Source organism: Barbus barbus (assembly GCF_936440315.1).
Source record: "Barbus barbus genome assembly, chromosome: 21".
Lineage (NCBI taxonomy): Eukaryota > Metazoa > Chordata > Actinopteri > Cypriniformes > Cyprinidae > Barbus > Barbus barbus.
Genome location: NC_136749.1, coordinates 5,732,316 through 5,747,965, shown reverse-complemented (window position 1 = coordinate 5,747,965; position 15,650 = coordinate 5,732,316). Strand labels below are relative to the sequence as shown.

The window sequence follows — 15,650 nt, the reverse complement described above, 5'->3', positions numbered from 1 at the left end:
TATGGGGTGAAAACACATGAAACTGCGCGTTCCGTTCTGGGCTCATTTGCGTAATATAAACTGTAAACAGATTTGGTATTTTTAAATCACCGTCTTCGTTCATTATCGGAGAAAAAGCGTAACGTGCAGGGCATTGCGTTCATATTTTGGGCTGTTCTGCTTTATTAATAGTAATATTGTTAATAAGGTTTTTAATATTAGCCTAATAATGTTATCAGTATTTATTATTATCGAATTTGGTCGTCCAGTGTCACTGTTTTAAAACATTAAGCCACGTTAAGCGTTTTAGAATGTCCCAAAACTGTGCATTGAACTAAGTGCTGACTGTATTCTTTATACCTGATTCCAAGTTCAAAATAAAACTCTATGAACAGCTCCATTGTGAACATACGGAGCTGTATGAACCAACTGGTTTTGCGAGAGAACGCAAATTTTTTTTTTTGCAAGAGAATGCCAAAAAATGTAAAAATATTTTTCCTCCTATTGTTTTCCACCACCATGTCCGTCAGAACTTTAGATGGCAAAACTGTGAATGAGAATTATAAACGTTTAAAAAATGGATAATTTGATCACATTGAACAAAAAGTTTTAATAAGATTCATCCTAATATTGAACTATCAATTTTTCCTCTGGTCTCCATCACATTGCATGTATAATCAGACCTCACAAACACACTGCTTTGTCTGGTTTTCAGATCTGCAGGATATTCCAGAGGAGAGCGAGTGTGGGACTGAAGCTCACAGTTAACATCAGCTCAACCGTAACCTCCTCCGAAACTCTAGAAACTCACCTCAGCAGTCAGCTGTGACTCAAGGCCTGTTCACACCACGCCGAATATGGAAAAATCAGGTGTGGGTTATTTAATTTGAATCAACTGCTGTTAATATATCCGACACTAACATTTACATGCTGGCAATGTGACAGATATTTATTTAATTTTTTATTAATAGGGAATGTAATTCTCTTGTCTAACTAACTGCACATAATGCTGGCGGTCTTCATGAACAGACTAGAGGTAGAGTCTGAATCTTTTCTCTGTATTGTCTTGTATTTGGTGTTGTTTGATAAAAACCATAGCGAGGGCTATTTGAAAATATGTAAATACTGTTTTGATTTCTTTTCTTCTCTGTAAAAAACGGGTGTCTCAAACGGCACAACACTTTGTGTATTGGAGTAATCAGGGTAATTCTGCTTTTTCTATAAGCGCCTCCTTCTCTCAGAGAGTGATTTAGCATTTTCGTTCAGCCCTGCTGTTTTTTACGCATTGGTTTGAACGGACAAAATGCAAAAAATTGTGACCAAATTTGTGTTGGTGCGAACAGGCCTTTACTCTGTAGAATAATGTTATTGCATTTTATATTAAACCTAGTATAGAAGTCTTTTATCAAGGTTTTCAATGTTTTTGCAAACATTGTCTGCATTTGACAGTTGTTATTTAAATGGTTAATGGTGTATTTTTTTGAATGAAATGAGTCGGAACTGAAGGAAATCTTCCAGTTTTAATATATAGATTGTCAATTTTAGCTGTATTGTTCGTTGTTATATTATTGGAGAGATGTGTCATTGGACATGATTTTCTTCTGCTGAAAATAACTGATCCTTCCAATAATATAACAACGAACAATACAGCTAAAATGGACAATTTAGCACAATGAATGCCCTGCTCATTTGACAGCAGCTTAAAAAAGACTTTGAATGCAGTTGTAACTACCGTTTGCCTCCTATAAATGATAATACATGTTATGAACAGTGTACTGATAAAAACAAAACGTTATTAATATTGATAATGGAATGAAGTGGAAAAAGATTGTAAATTCTTTTCTGGCCACTTGAAATCACAGTAAAGCTTTGTTTAATGTCTGAAATGTTTGAATGTTCGAGGAAGAACAGCATCCTTTAAACATAGCTGTTAAATCACTGTTTATATATTACATTTTTTATTCATTTTTCATTGTACCGTGTGTTTAAATATATGGCTGTAATCATGTATTTTGTCATCTATATAAATGCATTGACAACTGCTTTATTGTATTTCTTTAACTACACAACACATTAACATCTGAACATTTTCCAGTCACAAATGTACCCCACAAAGTACTAAACAAGACAGAATGACAGTTATTTCATTTGCATTTCTGGGCATATATTTGATCTAGGCATGTTTGACATGCCAAATGCCTTATTATAAAAATCTAGGTGAGAGAACGGAGAAGGCAGCTGTATTTGGGGAAGGATTTAAAAATAAAAAAAGAACTGTCAAGTCTGGCGGTTTCAACTTCTCGTTGTGGACCTTTCTCTACGTAAGCAACGGCAAACAGCACCAATCCATTTTTAGTTGAATAAAGATATGATTTCTGTAATATGATTAAAATTACATTTTATACAAATATCCCTGTCAGAAGTGCCCCACGGGATTAAAATAGAATTTAAAAATAAAACTATATTTTAGACAAGCTCACTTTTTTAAACTAGTTTTTACTAGCTCAACAATTAAAAATGTAAACATTACAAAATTCAAACAATATGCGACCCAGTACCACAAAACCAGTCATAAGGGTCAATTTTTTTAAATTGAGATTTTGTTATGACAGGACAATATTTGGCTGAGATACAACTATTTGAAAATCTGGAATCTGAGGGAGCAAAAACATCAAAAATATTGAGAAAATCACCTTTAAAGCTGTCCTTAGCAATGCATATTACTAATCAAAAATTAAGTTTTGATATATTTACGGTAGGAAATTTACAAAATATCTTCATGGAACATGATCTTTACTTAATATCCTAATGATTTTTGGCATAAAAGAAAAATCAATAATTTTGACCCATATAATGTATTGTTGGCTTTTGCTACAGTGACTTAAGACTGCTTTTGTGCTCCAGGGTCACATTATGAATAAATTTGCATCTTGAATGCTCATGTTGCCCATACACTTCAAAACTTTCAAATCGTCATAATACATTAGAATGATAATGGCCGACCAGACTGTACTATTTGTGCATCTCTATCCTGATATTTCTAATGTATTTCTTTTTATAACATTTCGGTGAAACCCTTAAAGAACTTTCACTCGGAATTATAGCTCAACTCTAATTTGCCCTCGCACATATTCAAAGAACGCTGATGCACCCTGGCCCAGTTTTGACGATGATGCCAAAAGTATTTTTGGAAATAAGGAATTTAAAAAATAAATGATGATTTGGAATAACACACACAAATTATATGGACTACTTTTATGTGTTTTTGACAAGAACAGTCTCAGTTCTTTCACCCCTCAGCGATTCAAGGACGAAATGGAATTTGTTATTTGTATAATTAAATACAGTAATATTGTACACAGAAAGTATCAAAGATTTATCATCATTCATAAAAAAAAAGGATATACAAAATTATATGTATATAAAATCAAGACAAAGATTGATCCTTTTTGTTGCAAAAAAGTAAATAAGACACTTTTTGGAATGCCAAGAGGGTGAGTAAATTATGACGAGAACCATTCATTAAAATACAGAAGAGTCTGCAAGTTCTCCAGCTTTTATTTTTCCGGTTTAATGTTATTTTGTGTGTTTGATTCCTCCTCCCGTGACTTGATCAAAGACAGTAGATCCTCCAGCTGTTTCTCCAGAACATCATCAGCTCCATCGTTCCTAATGATATAGTCAAACTTCACACCCTCATCCAAACCACACTCGGACTCGGCGTCGTCTATACCTGGGCAGGCACATAAGGACATGATCACATCATTACCACAATCCCCACAACACTTGTGTTTTTCTTTACCTGTGGTGAATCTCCAGCCCCTCTGTGATCTGGTCTGCTCAGAAGCCTCCACCCGAACACAGATACATCTATCCGAAAACTCTTCATGGAACCATTGCACGTCTGACATCCTTCTGCAATCGCTGATTATCTGAGCGATGGATAGTATGTGATATGTCAGCCATCATTTCTTCACGTTATACCACTCTTTTATTTTTATGGGCTGTAGTGAAGATATTTGAATTTCTCTGTGTGTGTTCATGTCCTCATATAGTGAGTCAAGCTTGCTTGAGTATATGTAGTAGACTCATTCACACATTCTTAGATAATCTTAAAACCAGCTTGCAGGTTGTTGAGTGCGAGAGAGCTCATACCCAGATGGGCTGTGTGGCATGTTTGATGGCCAGTCTACAGAAGAAGCCGGAGTCCTGCTGTCTCTTCATCTCACCCCAGCGGATCATGTCAGCACGATAACTCTCCTTATACTGACCAGAGCCCAACAGCTCCTCATAGTCAAGACTATGATCCTGATATTCACAAATACATCAGTTTCTGTTCAAGTTTTCACAGAGAACAACAACTATTTCCATTTCAGAATTCAACATTTAAATGCACTCCCAAAAGTCTGCAGTGTGTTTCCAAAAAACGTTTCAACAGTTACCACAATGAAAATAAAAAAGAAATGAATAATGTTGGCTTAACATAACTTGTTATTCTTAATTCTGAGACCACGCATTTCTTACTGTAACTCTAACAAAGACCTTCTTGCTTATAATTGGCCAAGCAATCAGCAAGAACCACTAGTATCGTTTTAGTATCTTTGATATATTCTCATAGTTTATATTATTATTTTGAATTAGTTTTTATATTTTTGATAATTTCTCTGCTTTTATTTATTTTTCTTTAGTATATTTATTTTTCTATATAGTCATTTTTATTTCAGTTTTAGTTATTTCGATGCATCAGGTTAAACACAACTAGCTGAAATAAAATACGTTTATTTATTTTTTATTTCAAGTAATGACAATTTTTTGTTTTATTTTCTTTTTTTCATTTTCTTTTTTTTTCTACATTAACTCTGCGGTTCAGTAATGTTTCCCCAGAAACAAGTAGGCTAATAATTTATTGTGTTATTTATACGTGACCCTGGACCACAAAACCAGTCATAAGGGTTCATTTTTGGAAAATGAGATTTATACATCATCTGAAATCTGAATAAATAAGCTGGAAATCTGAGGGTGCAAAATCGTGAGAAAATCGCCTTTAAAGTTGTCCAAATTAAGTTCTTAGCAATGCATATTACTAATTAAAAATTGTTTTGATGTATTTACGGTAGGAAATTTACTAAATATATTCATGGAACATGATCTTTAATTAATATCCTAATGATTTTTGGCATAAAAGAAAAATCAATAATTTTCACCCATACAATGCATTGTTGGCTATTGCTACAAATATACCCCAGCGACTTAAGACTGGTTTTGTGGTTCAGGGTTACATGTAGTATATATACACAATGATAAGAAAAAGTATGTGAACCCACTGGAATTGGTTGGTTTTTCAGCATTAACTGGTCAAAACATTCATCTGATGTTTGTCTATATTTTGATGAAAATCAGATCATTCCTTACATTTATGTAGCACTTTTCTGGGTACTCACAGCGCTTTACATAGAAGGGGGGGTCTCCTCATCCACCACCAATGTGCAGCATCCACCTGGATGATGTGATAGCAGCCATACTGTGCCAGAACACCCAACACACACCAGTTTATTGGTGGAGAGGAGACAGAGAGATGAAGCCAATCAGTGTATGGGGATGGTTAGGAGGCCAATGGGTGAATTTGGCCAGGATGCTGGGGCTACACCCCTACTATTTTTTTCGAAGGGCATCCTTGGATTTTTAATGACCACAGAGAGTCAGGACCTGGGTTGAACGTCTCATCTGAACGACGGTTCTTTCTGTCAGTATAGTATCCCCGTCACTATACTGGGGCGTTAGGACCCACACAGACTGCAGGGTGAGCACCCCCTGCTGGCCTCACTAACACCTCATCCAGCAGCACCTGGAGGTCTCAGACCATTCAATGACATTTCATGCAGAAAACTAACCAATTCCTTTTCTTTGCCACTGTATACTATATATTATAGGAGTAACTTGTGTCAAACTGTACTAATCAGTAATTGTTAATAAGCTCGCTGAACCGCATGCCTTTTGTAAACAATAACGAACCTTTTTTATGAAAATTGTGTTAAAATCTAGTTTAAGGTCACATTATTCTCACCTCACCTCAACTATCGAAAAATAAGAGGGAAACATGAAGGTTACAGGTTATTTACAGCAGTTTAGATGAGAAGGAGATTCTGTTTTTAAAGCCTATATCATATCTACTGTATATCAAACTTCATATCTGTGGCTGATTGATCGTATTTTGTGACGGACTTTGGGAACATGACTTTTGTTCATATGATGAACCATACCAGTGGTTACTCTGCTACAAACTGACTTTATACATCCACAAAAAATGACTAAAGATAATTTGGATAAGTTATATATCACACACACACACACACACACACACATATATATATATATATATATATATATTGTATATCCAATACAATAACAAATATTTTTGTAGCCTAAGTGCCCAAACATATGCAAGTATTTTTTGAGGCCTTGCTATCTTTTATAATGTCTGATTTGAGATTTCAAGGGCAAAAAGAAGACAAAAGTCAATGCTCCACAGTCTGTAGTGAGGAGTTTCTTTCTGCCAGCACAATTAGAACATAACTGAGAAATTCACAATCTTCAGTTAAGATGTAAAGCATTATTAAGAGATATAAAGTGACAGCTTATGTTTATGCTATTATTTCATATGTGTAGGGCAGCAGATGTGTACTGTACCTGAGCATACTGCTGTTTGAGAGGTGCAGACAGTCTGAGTATGCAGCACATCTCTGCTGGCAGTCTGTCATTTACAATAAGAGCATATATTTATCCATGCATTTCATCTATTCACCCAACATCAAACTCGAGATCTCACCTTTTCTGTATTAAATCTGTCACATAGTCCTTCCCTGACTTCCTCTTCCCACTGAATAGAAGAATAGTGCTTGGTGTAGATGTCATGGTTGTGAAGTGTTGAGTATATGACTGCTATTCAAACAGGAACGACTTTATTTACCGTAATGAACCAAAACAACGTAGCATTAAAAACACAAACAAGCTTTAACCCTGCTGTTTCAGCTTTTCTTAACCAGATGTGTTTTGTGTGTGTTTTTTTACTTTAAGGAACTGATACAGTGTGTGATGTTTTCATTTAAAGAAGCTGTACACTTACACTGTAAGTCTAAGTGTGTGGAAGAGTTTAGTGTGTTTACGGTAATCAACGAGTGTCACGCCATCAACTTACAGCGTATGCGATAAACATTTGTGCATTTTACTCAAGCCGACGCATTTTAATATGGAATAATGTTTAAATATCAGCAGTGATTGTTAAATAAGATAGTAATATTATTTTGCTCACGTATTTATTAATCAGCTTTTTTTCTCCAGACATCACTGAACCGGAAGTCAAACGATAGAAACGTCTTTTTTTCTTCTTCTGTATTTCATTCTTTTTTTTATCCCCTTAAGTTACTTTTATGAAGAAAACAAACTTGCAAATTTATTGACTTGCAGTTGTGCTAACACGCGATCTTACTGGGTAATATGATTTTTCCTCATAATCGTCATTTTGACCTTTCGCTCACTTTGAAATATGAACAGCTCTGCAGATATTTTTATTTTCTGAATTATGTTTTAAATACTACATGTTTGCTTTTTAAGCCATAATAATAACATATTTGGTAAAGGCGTTATTTTTGTTTTCGTGACCCGGAAGTTTGATCTATCAAGAGCTTTGTTGTCTTTGTTTACATGTGATATCGACCGAAGACTTTGCTGTTTTGTGTGAAGCTGGTGATGAACGGCAGCTCGAATCCGCCTCTGGACAAAGAAGAGCATGTGTTAAAGCTCGGAGACAGTTTTGAGAAGAGACCAAAATCATCTTTTCACACCATCAGATGTGAGTCCATCAACTGAATGGCATGAACCGCTAATCTCAAGAATCTTACCAGTATTTGGAATCTGAAAATCCTGCAGATTTGATGTTATAAATGTAAAATCATTGACAAATGACAATATGAACATTGTGACTGGTTCCACACATACAAGTACTGGCGCCTTTAGACGCTTGGACGAATTCGAATGAATGAATGCATAAATAAATACAATAAAATGGGTGAACACTGTTTATAACTCACAATCGGAATATAATTTGTTGTTGTTGAGCCAGCATTAAAAATATGCATGGACTTTATTATTAGAAGTCAAAATAATTTGCCATACACTGTCTTCCACAGATGATTTTAAACCCGCATCCATAGATACATCCTGTGAAGGAGAATTACAAGTAGGAAAAGGAGATGAGGTTACCATCACATTACCACACATACCAGTAAGAATCATTCCCTGCGAGATTCATGTATGAGACCCTTTCTACGGACCACTTACTGTCATTTCTCTCAAGGGCTCCACTCCACCAATGACGGTGTTTAAGGGCAACAAAAAGCCGTATCAGAAAGACTGCGTTCTCATCATCAACCATGACACTGGAGAGTTTATGTTGGAAAAGCTCAGCAGCAGCATACAAGTCAAGAAAACAAGGTGAGCAGCCAAATGAATTGTGAAGAGATTTCAGGTCAAGAGTCGCCTAGTCGTCAAGTCATTTTGATCGAAAGCGTAAGGAAATGGATTACTATCTCTCTTTTTTTTTTAAATTAACAATAGTATTCATGTAGTTCAGATACACACTAGTAAACTCAGTATCTTAAGTGGCCCTCTGCAGATCTGTTAAAGGTTTTATTAATGATTAAAACTGAGTGCTGAAGAAAAACATGAAATACTTTAACCTCACCTATAGAAAATAGTTCAACTTATTTTTTACAGGAGAAAACTTGTGCTGTATTTGCTTATAAATGTTAATGCATGCAATATTACCTATTCATTCAAAATAGACATGAAAGTTGTAATCATGCTCTGGAGACATATTACCATTATTATCACATGCCACCACTGGTAGCATGCAGACCATAGTTTGAGGACCACTGAGCTTAGCTATACAGTTTAATGTGAATGTGAGCGTGTGTGCAAACAGACAGAACTCATCCACACCTGCTCTGACTGGTTGAAATTGTCACATTGTGCCAGTCGTTAGTGTGTGATGCTGAAGATGTTCGTTTGTGTTGGTCAGAGCTGAGGGCAGCAGTAAGATCCAGGCTCGTATAGAGCAGCAGTCAGTGAGAGCTAACCAGCTGACGGCACAGTTCCGCACCCCCATCAAGCCCGGAGCGGGAGCTAAGACCTCACCAACCAAAGACAACCCTTCACCTGAGCCTCAGCTGGACGACATCAAACGAGGTTAGACCACATGCTTGCGACTATAGAGTTATAGTCTGTAGAGTCTGAATCAAGTTGCATTCGTTCAGACCGCAGTCATCTGAAGTCAGTAAAACACCAGAGACCAAACAGCCCTGTTTTCCCCTATGTGTGAGATGAATGTCTTTGTGGTTTTTTTTTGTTGCGGTTTTCAGGTTTTAAAATGTGTTAAAACGTGAAATAATAGGCTGCATTTGTAATGCTGTACTGTTGCTCTGTTTTTTTGGCCTGAAGAATCAATTCTTAACTGCGTAATTGGCTACACAGTTTAATTATTAACATGATGATATATAGATTTTTTTATTTTGTAGTGTTGTTTGTGATGGAAAAAAGCCTCCTCTGTGCATATGTGCAGGTGTTCATAATAACAATTTGAGTGAAAAGAGGGGGGGGCTCGAGCCCCTGCCCTTTTAATCGTTGTCGCTAAAGTGCCCTTTCGGTCTGATCTGTGTGACCCGGACCGAGTTGGGATACTGAATGGTTCATGAATTAATTTTTGTCATAGCCATCGCCAACCTTTTACACATTATAGGAGAAGAGTAGTTGTGCCTCGCTCACACAATGAAGAAAAACATATTTATTTTTTGATAAGAAGAAACTTACAACAACGTCAACAACAAAAGCTAATCCTCGAAGGAACGAGACGCTGTGTCAGGAGACGCTTTGGGGAACGCCTACAGCGTAACCGGCTCTGAATAGCAATGAAATCTGTCCAATGGATGGGAGGGACGTCACGGGCGAGGTGATGTAATGACCAGCTGGTAACCCCAACACTTTTAAGTGAGCGAGAACAACATCTCAATGTTGAGCCGACCTCCGCTCTGATTGAGCGAGAATCAACCAATAGTCGATGTAATTGAGTATGCGGATGCCCCGTAGCCGCAGCAGAGCTAATGCGGCGCCCACACACTCGTAAAAGTGCAGGGAGAGAGTGCTAGGCCGAAGGGAAGTACCCGATATTGGTAAGCTTTGCCCCCGAAAGCAAACCTCAGGAACTTCCTGTGAGTGGGAAGGATGGAGACATGGAAGTATGCGTCTTTTAGATCTACGTGTCAAACCAGTCCTCGGACTTGATCTGAGATACTTACCTGAGCATCTTGAACTTCAGTCTTGCAGACTGAGCGGTTCAATAGATGCAGATCTAAAATGGGACGCAATCCTCCATCCTCCTTGGAACTATGAAGTACCGGCTGTAGAACCCGGACTCTCTTTGTAAGGAGGAGCCACCTCGATGGCTTCCTTCCTTAAGAGAGTATCTACCTCTTGTTCCATTAACAGAGCCTGCTCGGACCCACAAACGTGGAATTCACCCCATTGAATTGAGGCGGACGAGAATCGAACTGGATTCTGTAGCCTCTCTCTACAGTGCGCAGGACCCATCGAGAAACATTTGGCAGTAGTTTCCACGCTGCAAAATAGTCTACTAAGGGAACCAGTCTCTCGAGACTGGCCCTGGAACGGCACACCAGCAGGGAACGGCCGAACTAGCTGCTCCAGAGACTCCCAAAGGGGTGGCGAGCATCTCAGCTCCGCTACGGTTCGGGGCGGAAGAGACTGAGATGTGTGGTCGCTGGAGACCTCTGCGCCCTGGAACACCGTATGTGGCAGGGTTAGCAGATCGATCTCCTGAGGGCACTGGGGGAAGACGAGCACCGTACGCTGCGGTGAATCGTGCTCTACCTCAGCGGGGCTACCCTCATAAGCCCTGATCCCACTCACATCAGGGCTTCTTGGCCGAAGACCTCTTCGCCTGCTTGGCTGGGAGGTCCTTGACCGCGCACCCTTCTTACCGCCCCGACCCGCTCCCGCGGGGGCGAGCTTGCCTATACGAGGAGCCAGCATGTGGCAGGGGCTGCTCTCACCCAGCAGCCCCGTGAGCTAGAGAGCGGCGAGGGAGAAACCGCTGGAACGCCGCCACCCGCCTCCCGAACCGAAAAAGGCCAGAAGGCAAAGTGGGGCGTCCAGAAGGAAGACCCTGTCGCGGTCTTTTAATCCGACAGGGTCAACCAAAGATGCCTCTCCGCCACACATTTGAGAGACACTCCGGAGAGACAAATCAGCGGTTTTGCGGAGTTCACGGATGTCCTCCGCACTAAATCCCTCGCCCTCATCCAACTCCTTGAGCAGGTCAGCCTGGCATCCATTGGACAGATGTCATTGGTATTCAGAGCCGGTTACGCTGTAGGCGTTCCCCAAAGCGTCTCCTGACGCAGCTCGAGTTCCTGAAGAGGAACTGAAGAAATTACAACAGATAAAACATTGCTTTTTGATAGAAAATATATAAATATTTGGATTCTTTAAAACTCGATGTTGAAGAACTTTGCTACTAAAAAATAATAATTTGGCCATGTATACAAAGCTTTGAAAATGGTTTTGAAAAGTTAGGTTATTTAGATGCTATGTAAGTAATGTATAGTCTGAATTAAAATTGGATACATATTGTTTATCTTGATTCAAAAAATTAGATTCTACCCCAAATTTTTGAGTTATTATCAGAAACATTAAAATACTTTTTTTAGAGCTTTACCCAGTCCAGCTGTGGCCTGTGTGTGTGTGTGTATTCATGCATTAATTATATGTGTGTTTTGGGACAATCTCACCGAGTTTTGGGTATCTGAAATTTACAGTCTCGTGTGACTTTACACTGATATTTAAGATTGTGTAACATTTCCAGCTTTGCTTTTTAACCAACAAAATAACATTTAATATTAATATAATCAATGTTTGGCACTTTTTCCTTGTTTACTCTTCATTGTTTTACATTTGCTTTAAATTCAAAAATTGATTTGCAGGGCTAAATATTTGTTACCCCTAGCAGGAATACAATTGTGCTGTGTTTGGTTTAGTTGTAAAATAAATAGAATTATATTGCTGAATTCAGCTGTTTTTTGGGGGCTAAATCTTTCTCGTTTGCTCTCGTCTCAGAGCTGCGGGCCGAGGTGGATATGATTGAGCAGATGAGCAGCAGCAGTTCGTCAGACTCTGCCAGTTGTTCTGGCAGTGGTAACGAGAGCTCCTGCAGTGATGGAGAACAGGAAACTCATCTCTCCCCCAGCAGGAACAACATGGCCAATGGAATGAACAAATCACAAGGCAGCAATCAACTGATGAACACACTCCGTAAGAGCATTCACAATTATTTTATTCACTGCTACACCCATAGACAAGTATTTCTCATCAGCAAAAAAAAATAAAGAATGATACAGTACAAAAACACACTGTAGAATAACATGAAGACAGACATCTGATATGACATAGAACAACTTTTTTACATTTTAGGGTACATTTACATAACAACGATGTACTAAAAATAGATTTTCTTTTCAGACAACAGCATTGACAAAATGATCCACATTCACACAGATCTATGAAAGCTACTAAAAACACTGTATTATGCTTTCCAGGCCAGTGGTTTGCGACATAAAGAAACAATATGCACATATAGACTGAACACGTAATACGCATGCACATGACGTCGCCATTTTCACAAATTCATGTTTTTTACACGGAGATGGTAACCTTATTTTCTTCTAAAACTTGCACTTTAAAACCATTTTCAAAAGTTTGCATTTCATAATGCTGTTTTCATGTAAATGAATGGCCAAAACAAATAAAAAGTTTTCCATTTTTAGTCGACAATGGTGTCGCATAAATGGCCCCTAAAAGCCCGTTCACGCCAAGCACGATAACGATATAGTTCGAAAAAAAAAATTCTCAATATTAAAGAATAGCAGAGTCCACACCACAGCTATAACGATAAAGGCACAGAGAAACAATATCGTTGAAGTCACTTTCAGAACGATTTTTTACGATAAAAACATTGACAGCCAATCAGAATCAATCCTGCTATAACAAGCTCGAGAATTTAAAGCAGCAGACTATATTGTTCGCTGGTGTAGATGCTAATATCGTTATTTTTAAAGTTATATTTAAAGTTATCGTTCTTTGTGTGAACGGGGCTTAGACACTCCACGGCCTAGAAAATCACAACTTTTCATTTTCCGTCAGTCTTAATACACGATGTAACTACAGAAGAGTTAAGTTTTAAATAGCAAAAATATCGAAACTCTTTGGTCAATTTTGAGCGAGATGCTAACGGTCTAATCAGATTCAATGATCTATGCTAAGCTATGCTAAAAGTGCTACCGCCAGACCCGGAGATCGGCTGAATGGATTCAAACACAGTAAAACTCAACTGTTTAACTCTAGGGGAGTTGGAAAATTAGCCTTTTTTTTTTTTTTAAAGTGGAGTGTTCCTTTAATACTGGAGAGGTACTGTTAATAAAGTCTTATTTCAACTTTCTTCGCTATATGTTAGTTTAAAAAAATACAAATAACCGACTGGTTGGGACATTAAAGTGCTAGTATTTGAAGGAACACCCTAAATTGTTTTGTTGTTGTCTTTTTTCCTTCAGGAAATGATCTTCAGCTAAGTGAATCTGGCAGTGACAGTGACTGACCTCCTTACAAACATAGATTGTGTTTCTCTGCGTTACATGCTTTCATAGATGATATCAGTCTTTTTGCAGTTGTTTCCTAGATATCAGTGCTTTTGCAGTTTTATCTTGAGCTTTTAATGGCTTCATGTTAACATGGAGATATCATAGAAAGTGTTAAAGAATGTAAAATAATTTTCATAGATTTTATTTTTATTGCAAAGGGACATTTTTGAACAGATAAGGTTGTGTAAATAATTCAAATTGAATAATGTACCTTTGGTTGTTGAGTATTTTTATGAAGTTAAAAAACATTAGTTAACATGGCTTGTTTATTGCACCTTTACCCTTGTGCTCAGTGTTACATAAACCAAATTAATGCATGATCTTTATTCTGACTGCTTTTCGCATCGCCTAAGAAGTTCAGCCACAGTTTAGAATTCAGTGGCAAAAGGCAAGTACAAATGATTTTGTTGCATTTTTTGTGACATAAGGGCCACAACCCCTCACGTAAAACATTTTAAAATACTCAGTCAATACTCAATGTCTCAAAATATGTGTATGTGGTTATCTATAGACGTGTATACTGCTGGTTTAACCAAAAATAAAATTTTTCATTGCACTGTACACAATATTAATGTTGTAATCGGCATCTGTAATGTAAGATAAAAGTAAAAAACAAACTGTCAGTGGGTCTGAGTGATTATTATCATTATTATTTACTTTTACAAATATCATCAATGCTTTATCTTTTTTTATAAAGTAGTATATTGGTCATTGAAATGACTAAATGACTACCTCCATGTAAAAATCGTCTGCTCATGTTGCTTCCTATTGAAATGGCTGCATTTGACTGGTTGAAATTTTGCAAAACAATGGTAAATGTGATGAGGCCTAGCTCTTAGGGGCCTGTAAACACATTCTGTTGTGTAATTAATTTGAGAGATTGAGATCAATTCGAAACTGAGAGATGATTGAAGAGTATTTTTGTTGTAATTGACAACAGGCCAGATGCCGTTGACTGAACTTGTATTAAACCTGGAACAGTTTCAGTATTTCATTCTCCATGGTTATGTAATTCAGCTCTGCATTATCATAGACAAAGGAAAAAAAAAATTAAAGGCTGGCCAAACAGTTACCCTCAGTATGCCATGTCTTTTGATGAATTGGTTACAAAATATTATGTTTTTGTGCAATCGTGCCTCTCTAAGCTTCAGGTTTAGGGATGGACCTCCATGGTGACGTTTTGCCTGCAATTTGCAAATAAAAAATGGCCAAGTAGAACAATATTTGTCACAAATTCTCATGCGTTCACTTCTACTGGTAGAGCCAGTGGACACCCATAGAGCAGACGTTCCAGGAGTACCCCAACGCTGCACATTTTGCATGTCTCCTCAATCAAACTGAAAATCTAAGACCTGAAATGGGTATGTCAGACAAAGACATGCAAAATGTGCAGCGCTGGAGAGGCTCCAGGAACATTGTTGGGAACCACTGCCACAGAGAAAACAGGTCTCAGCAGAGATACCAACCACCTGATTTTGCACAGCTGCAGATTGGCCTAATGTTGTTGGTATAAGATCGCAGAAGAGGTTGATAATGTGTTCCTTATCAAATTTCGTTCTTTCCTATTTTTTATAGGAAATGAAAATATATTTTTTCCAGAATGAGGGTCGCAAATCAACATCAGCATGGGGCAAAAAATGACACTAAAATTAACATGCCCCCTAAATTCAAGATAAAGGATGTGAAATCACTTACAAATCAAAGTATGATAATATAGCAATTTCCTGAACAGATACACAATAGAAAATAAAAATAAAAACATGTAGCCTATGAGATTGTCATACAAAACATGTGATGATTTACATAAAGTCCTAGTGTGTTTTGCCTGACTATTTCTCAAATCCAGAAGTAGAAGTCAATAGGTTTCATTTCTACCTTAAATAACGAAAAAATTAGGCTTTCCCTTGA

At 37.6% G+C, this 15,650-nt stretch overlaps 3 protein-coding genes across 6 annotated transcripts in view; 2 read left to right on the top strand and 1 right to left on the bottom strand.

Moving 5' to 3' along the window:
- The window catches only part of arhgef2b (rho/rac guanine nucleotide exchange factor (GEF) 2b), a 40,446-nt gene extending 38,424 nt beyond the window's left edge, over nucleotides 1-2,022 (top strand). Inside the window, exon 21 of the mRNA XM_079445193.1 lies at nucleotides 695-2,022. Within this exon, the coding sequence (XP_079301319.1) occupies nucleotides 695-747 (53 nt within the window). The 3' untranslated portion in view covers nucleotides 748-2,022. The remainder of the gene's footprint in view (nucleotides 1-694) is intronic.
- On the bottom strand, nucleotides 1,994-7,325 carry pmvk (phosphomevalonate kinase). Of its 3 annotated transcripts, XM_079445197.1 has the most exons (5): nucleotides 6,806-7,325; nucleotides 6,667-6,730; nucleotides 4,135-4,287; nucleotides 3,782-3,911; nucleotides 1,994-3,712 (listed from the first exon to the last, which is right to left on the bottom strand). In XM_079445197.1, exons 1-5 carry the CDS (start codon nucleotides 6,889-6,891, stop codon nucleotides 3,537-3,539), a joined length of 609 nt encoding a protein of 202 aa, XP_079301323.1. In that variant the 5' UTR covers nucleotides 6,892-7,325; the 3' UTR covers nucleotides 1,994-3,536. The 3 variants fall into 3 exon arrangements, with proteins under 3 accessions (XP_079301323.1, XP_079301324.1, XP_079301322.1); XM_079445198.1 differs by lacking the exon at nucleotides 6,667-6,730 and having other exon boundaries at nucleotides 6,806-6,905; XM_079445196.1 differs by having other exon boundaries at nucleotides 3,478-3,911; nucleotides 6,806-6,916.
- LOC306887459 (ELL-associated factor 1-like) lies at nucleotides 7,122-14,730 on the top strand. 2 transcript variants are annotated; one of them, XM_079445194.1, is made up of 8 exons: nucleotides 7,122-7,177; nucleotides 7,318-7,468; nucleotides 7,699-7,828; nucleotides 8,166-8,260; nucleotides 8,333-8,469; nucleotides 9,056-9,222; nucleotides 12,166-12,360; nucleotides 13,656-14,730. In XM_079445194.1, the coding sequence occupies exons 3-8, from the start codon at nucleotides 7,726-7,728 to the stop codon at nucleotides 13,697-13,699; spliced, it is 741 nt and encodes a 246-aa protein (XP_079301320.1). In that variant the 5' UTR covers nucleotides 7,122-7,177; nucleotides 7,318-7,468; nucleotides 7,699-7,725; the 3' UTR covers nucleotides 13,700-14,730. The 2 variants fall into 2 exon arrangements, with proteins under 2 accessions (XP_079301320.1, XP_079301321.1); XM_079445195.1 differs by having other exon boundaries at nucleotides 7,138-7,177; nucleotides 7,399-7,468; nucleotides 13,656-14,370.
- The last annotated feature ends 920 nt before the right edge of the window (nucleotides 14,731-15,650 follow it).